The following is a 6,409-nucleotide window of genomic DNA, read 5'->3' on the forward strand; positions in this document are numbered from 1 at the left end:
AGCACAGGAGTTAAGGGCATCAACTCTCTGTGCAGTCAGAAATCCACATACAACTTTTGACTCCCCCAGAACTTAAGTTGTCCCTTAGTATCTGCTGTCAATTGATTCCAAGACACCCCGCCCCCTATCATGATACTAGAATCTGTTCTAGTCCCGTGTATGAAATGTAGACCAAGGCACACAGTCAGTCTGCCACAACCACACACTCCCACCAAGGATTGAAAACAGTACAGGTATTTATTGAAAAAGATTCACATATAAGTGGACCCAGGCAGTTCAAACCTGTGTTCTTCAAGGGTCAACTTAATAATACATCGTACATATAGATGTTTCATATATATGCACGTTTGTTACATTGATTGTATTATAAGATTAGTTATAATAGTTATAACACTTATACACAAATTTTAACCTTTGTCATATTATGCTTTATGTAGAGTTTTTAAAACTTAAGAAACAATAACACAAAAGAGGTAAGAGGAGGTAAAAATTATGGTCTCTTCTGACTGGTGACTTTTCCTTGAAGAACAGAATCAACTAATTAGAATTTCTCCATTTGGTGATGCTTTTCTTTACAAGTTCTTTAGTGAGTTCTCCCACATTTAAATGTGTAACATAAGAATAAAAACTATGTAATTTGAGGGCTGAATGCATTGTGAAGTAGACCTAAATTAGGAGTTGACATTTAATTCTTGCTCATATTTCTGTTGGTGAAACAAAAGATAATATTGGGGGAACAGGCTTGTATTTTAGGCCATAATTTCATGTTTTCCTTTTTTTTTTTTTTTTGCAGAGCAATCCTAGTGGTCCCGCTTGGTCCTGGTCGATCCTGGCAGTGTTGCCATTGGAACGCAAGGCTCAACTGGCTCTACTTGGCATGACCTCGCTTAAGGAGCGTCTGCTCGCCATTAGACGAATATTAGTCATCATCACACATAAGATGAATAGTCGGCAAGAGCTGGTTAATAGCAGAGAGAGAAACAATTGATTCTCTTTCCAGTCAAGGTTTCTGGAAGCCCTCGTACTTCCATTAGGATTGCCAAGCATCGACGAGCAGCATCCCATTCATGGCGCTTTGTAAAATGCTTGTTAATAGGTTATGAAATGGAACACTTAGCAAACATTGACTCCTACTTAAAAGTTAAAAGTCTGTGCCTGGTGGAATCTGATTCTGTATAAGGATAGCCTGACATTTGAATGGAGCCCATGGTTGCAAAACAACCTAAGAAAATCTCTTTGAAGCAGATACTTCTGGTTTGCAGTTCCCTGACAGCATGGATGCCACAGGTGGTTTAATGTGGTTTAGGTTTTGCAAGAAAGAAGGACTCCCTCCCCAGCACAGCACCTTGCTACACCTGATGGGAACAGCATGCTTCAGGGGCCAAACAAGAAGAGGGAAGCCACATTTTTATCTGGAAGTAGATTTCTTAGAGCATAGGCTAACTAAAAATTCATTTAGGCTTTGTGTGTCACTGTGAAGTTGTCTTTGAAACTGAGGAATCAAACCAACTGTTCAGCGCAGGAGCCAAAATTAAGCCTTACCCAAGAAGCAGTAGCCACCGGAGAGAACTGTGTTTTATATCCTGCAGTAGTTCAAGATGTTGTAAATTGCGCGTTGTAATCAGGTGTCAACATACAAGAAGGTGCACCTGGGATATAGAAATATTTGAGGCCAGTATAGTATTTATACACAATAAAGAGTGAGCCAACACGAGTTAAAACTATGTGCATTGGGATATGAAATGTACAAACCAGCCCTTGAAAGCACACCCTTCCTTGTCTCATGGAGTCAATGCTACTGAGCATTTGGGAAATAGTTATTTTTTTCTACTAGGATTTGGATTAGAAATTAGGCCCATCAGTAAATTTGCATTCACCATCCATCCATTCACTAGTATATACAGATATTAAAAAGCTGCTATGAAATGGGAATCTATGGATTCCAGGAAAATATACCAGGAGGATTTTCAAGGAGTGGGAAGCTGGTATGGGATGTAAATACTCAGCAAGTTTTTCTCCAACATCAACCTAAAAATTGCTTTTTGGCGGGGGCGGGGGTGGGGGGCGCTAATGGTTTCCAATGACCAGAGCAGGTACTATCCATTAAAGAACAATACACATAACTTCCAACCTCTAATGCAACCTCTAATGCATGTTGGTAACATTGATTGGAATAACCATTCGAACCCGACATATAGAACTATTCTCACTGACCTAATGAGCTGGTACGTTTAGTTGGCTTCTTGGACCATGTGGTGGGTGTTCTTAAGTGAAAGGTGACAGGGAGCAACCCACAGATGTGAGTTTCTCTTTATTTATTCAAGGCATAAGATTTTTAAGTTTTAAAAGATATGTCATAATACTAAATGGTAGTTGATCAATTCATCATGCATTAGAAAGATGTTATAATCGTAATTTTAAAAATCGTAGTTTTTGATAGCTATAATTGAGTTTCATCATGGAGGTTGAAAAATACTATACTCGTGTGACCTAGAAAATTTGATAGTATTTTCCAATCAGATATTTCCAGTGCCTTGCATAATTGTGAATTTTAGATCTCATCTTGAACATGATTTAAAGGCCATTTGGCCAAGTGATTTCTAGAAGATTTTATTCATGTACTGTATTAAAAGTAGTACTCAGCTTTCTTAGGCATTATAAACTAACCTGATCATTTAAAAGAAGTAAACACTTTGTCTAGCATGCCAGAAGACTTGTATTAGAAATGGTTCATGAAAACAGCTATGTGTTGACCAGTCTCTTCCTCTTTTCGGAAGTCTTTTTCTACCTGAAAACCATATCTGGGTAGTTACCATTGCTGTTTTTATTTGGGGAGCCTAAATAACCACGCTGTCATAATTTCTCTAGGATCCTCCCTGAAGTTTCTATACTCAGAGTATTAGGGCTTTTTCCATAACAACCAGGAGCTATAGCTTTCTCAGCCCCACTCTTCAAATGTCATAACTCACATTCTTTAACCAGAACCATTAAGTTATCCCTTCCTGATTCTGTTTGCTTCTTTCTGAGTCATCTTCTGAGTATTCTTATATAAAAGCCTGTTCAGCTGTAATGATGCAGACTGGAGCAACAAAAACCTTTGTTGTTTTTGTTTTTTAAAAACAGAGGGAATGACTGATCACCTCACACTCTGTCCAGGATCCCACCTCCACGTAGTGCAAAGTGGGAGTAGGTGGGTACTTCCTAAGCACTTAGGCTACGTTATTTATTGGGAAGTCAAACCAAGGAAATAATATCCCAAGCCATATTATGAAGGAAGCTTCCTCGTACAAACTTAAGAGACCCAAACACCAGTTTGCTGCAAATCTAGTTAAAGCAGGACAGTGCCCTTTCTTCTCCCTGCCCTGCCAACCACACCACTTTTCTATGGTGGAGATGTCATTTCTAAGGATTTCTCAGAAAATAGTGTACTCTCTCCTTCAAAGTCAGAGCATTCCAGTTTAATTTTACTGAAAATGTTCCAGCACTAAAGCTCTCCTGACATCAGAATAAAAACAGCATCTATTAGAGTAAGGACGGTGCAGGGGGAAACCTTTCCTCAAGTACACACTCGAACTGTGGTACACTCTGCTTGGCATTTCCCTTCACACCCCTAAGTGTCTTGACCCATAATTCTATCTCTGTCTGTGTCTTTGAAATGCAGCTGATACCCTGGCAGGCAGTATTCTGGAAGCCCATGAGATTTTTAGGGTATCATATCTCCTCTGTCCCTGTCCTCAGAAAGTTAGAATATATTTTTTTTAAGTTCCTAACGAAAACAATTTAAAAATATAAGTTTTATCCATGTAACCACAATCATTTTTATCAATTTACATACCAAATTTTTGAGTATTATCCCATTTTTATGACCACAAAAGATGTCCTCTCTTTTCTAACCACCCCTTCCCCTCACCCAGACCAAAAAAAAAAAACAAAAAACAAAAAACAAAACTGTTTAATAAGTTGTATCTCAAATTGGCAGTTGTTGTACTCAATATCTCATTGTCTGACTTAGAAGTCATGATTTTTAAGCTGCTTTTTAAAAAGTACTCATCTGTTTCTTCTTCCTTTCTCCTTTTGTGTTGTCTCTTACCGCTTAAATTACTTCAGTTAAATACCACTCTTTAAAATTTAGATGCTATCTATCAAATAGTTAAAAAAAAGGAATGTGAAAGATACAAAAAAGATAGTGTCTCAGGAGAAAAATAAATGCAGGTCGTATTTTTTGTTGTTCAAAGCAGGAGATTTTGGTTTTCTCCCAGTACGCCAATAGGACAGGGTGGGGCTGTCCCTGCCTCCCATTTTTAACTCAGGTAGCAGTGGCAGCAAGAAGCCCTTCCTCCTTAGCACTGTCCCTACTGACAGGCCCCTTCAGGTTCTAGGTCCGAATGAGTGGAGTGAGCTGTGCCAGCCACACACACGAAGGAAACAGCCCTGGCTGTTGCTGGGCATCGCGCCTCTCTACCAGGGCTGGACACTAAGTTCTGAACCATTCACTCCCGAAGGTCTTTTCACTTTTACAGCTCCTCACCCTAACTTATCACCTTAACTTTCACCTTTCAACTGCTAAAAAAACTTTACGAAAATCCGCTGAATCTTATAAAGTAGCTTTTAGTAGTGGATCTGCTCTTATGTGAACATTAGAATATCAAGTATTAGAATATTGCAGTAGCATAAACTAAAGAAGAAATTAAAGTGTCACTGTAGCATTCAGTCGAGCTTGAGACATTAGTTCTGATTTGTGCCAGTGCCTTAATTTATAAAGGTGACTGACAATACGGAGAGGTTAATGCTGTTGAAAAAAAGTTTGTTGTTACTGATAGTCCACTGGAAACGGAGGCATGGCGCAACAGGTGGGCCATATGGGGAAGCCCCAGAGCCACTCAGGAAGTAGAAGCAGGACGAAGGGTGGAGACCTTTCATTGTGTTTCTGTGAGGAAGGCAGAGCAATGGAAGCGGCTTAGAACTGGTGAGGTTGAGTAATGTAATGTTGGTGAACTCCGGGCTCTCAGGGGGTCCCTAGTTGTCTGGTGTCAGTCCTGGGGGATCAGGGCCCAGGAGTATTGGCCCTGCAGTGTCAGTGCTAGGCAGAGAGGGTGGCTCAGAGTGTGGGCTCTGGATTGGTTACTTTTCATGTGAAAGGCGTCCTTCTTCTATCTCTAAGAATTCAACAGGAAGGACAGTCTCTCCCTAGTCAGTAAAAGTGTCACAAAATATGAAAAAAGATACCGACCCACGATTAAACAAGCTTGTTCTAGCATTTTGGCAACAGACTCTCTAAGAGGTCTGTACTCTCCAAATGAGTAGGTATCTCTGCAGGGGGGTGACCTGGGCCTGCGGGCACAGCCCTGTGTGTGCAGAAGCACTGCAGCAGTCCTGCAGCAGAGGGACAGCCCTGCAGAGCAGGGGCACCCTGGGCGTGTGACGTCCCGGGAGGAAAGGTCAGACCCAGTCATAACAACACACTGAGGAGGTTTGCCCAGATCATAAGGCTAAGTTGGCATATGTGGCCCTTAGGACAAATGGAGTTTGCCACCTGGATTTTCTCTAGCCTTTCACTTTTAGGGATCATTTGACAACATTGTGTTAGGACCTTCGTTACATAACTACTCTTTTAACTTGAATGGTGTGGTCAAGTATTGCACTGCTAACAGTGTGATCCATGACTGGCTTATCTTACCTCTCATCCAGCTTACTCCATCCCATCCCCAATACACACAATTTTCCCCTGAACTCTGGAGAAAAAAAAAAAAATAAGTTGATAGGTTGTAAAGCTCTATTTGTATATTGCTGTTCCATGCTAATAGGGGATGTGTCATTAGCATCTTGATCTTTAGTCGTGAAATGATTTTATCAGTTAAAAATTTGATGTGTATTTTTTCTATTAGAAGAGCAGGTTTGAACAAGTAAGTTGATATAGATAAACTTAAAAACCATGCTTTTACCTATTTAGCAATAGGCAATGTGTTATTACATTCATATAATGTAGATTGTTCCTCTTGCCTTCCTTTTATTTCCTAAGTTCAAGTCAAGGTTAAAGATGTAAAAACCATATTTGGCATTTCTTGCTGCTTAAGTGAGGGCAGACTGAAATGTTGCAATATTTACTTTGTGTATTCTTGTACTATTCATTTTCATTCATTGGAATTGTATATCTAATGTGTGATATTTGGAGTAAATAAAACATATGGTGTTGTAAATGTTCTTTAATAAGTAATTTCACCCAAGTAATAGAGTAGAATGACCGGAAATTAGATCGAATTAATGTATAGGATATTGTATTAGTTTTCTATGGCTGCTCCAACCAATTTCCACAGACTTAGTGACTTTAAAAAGCAGGAATTTATTCTCTCACAGTTCTGGAGGTTAGAAGTTCACAGTCAAGGTGTCGGCAGGGCCACACCTTCTTCAA

The 6,409-nt window shown here is 39.7% G+C and overlaps 1 protein-coding gene across 1 annotated transcript in view; it reads left to right on the forward strand.

The window, feature by feature from the left end:
- Positions 1–6,197, forward strand: part of LONRF2 (LON peptidase N-terminal domain and ring finger 2) — a 49,242-nt gene extending 43,045 nt beyond the window's left edge. Inside the window, 1 exon segment of the mRNA XM_039867113.1 lies at positions 794–6,197. Coding sequence (XP_039723047.1) covers positions 794–988 — 195 coding nt within the window. The 3' untranslated portion in view covers positions 989–6,197.
- Positions 6,198–6,409: the final 212 nt, after the last annotated feature.

This window comes from Pteropus medius, unplaced genomic scaffold (genome assembly GCF_902729225.1).
Source record: "Pteropus medius unplaced genomic scaffold, Ma_sr-lr_union100, whole genome shotgun sequence".
Lineage (NCBI taxonomy): Eukaryota > Metazoa > Chordata > Mammalia > Chiroptera > Pteropodidae > Pteropus > Pteropus medius.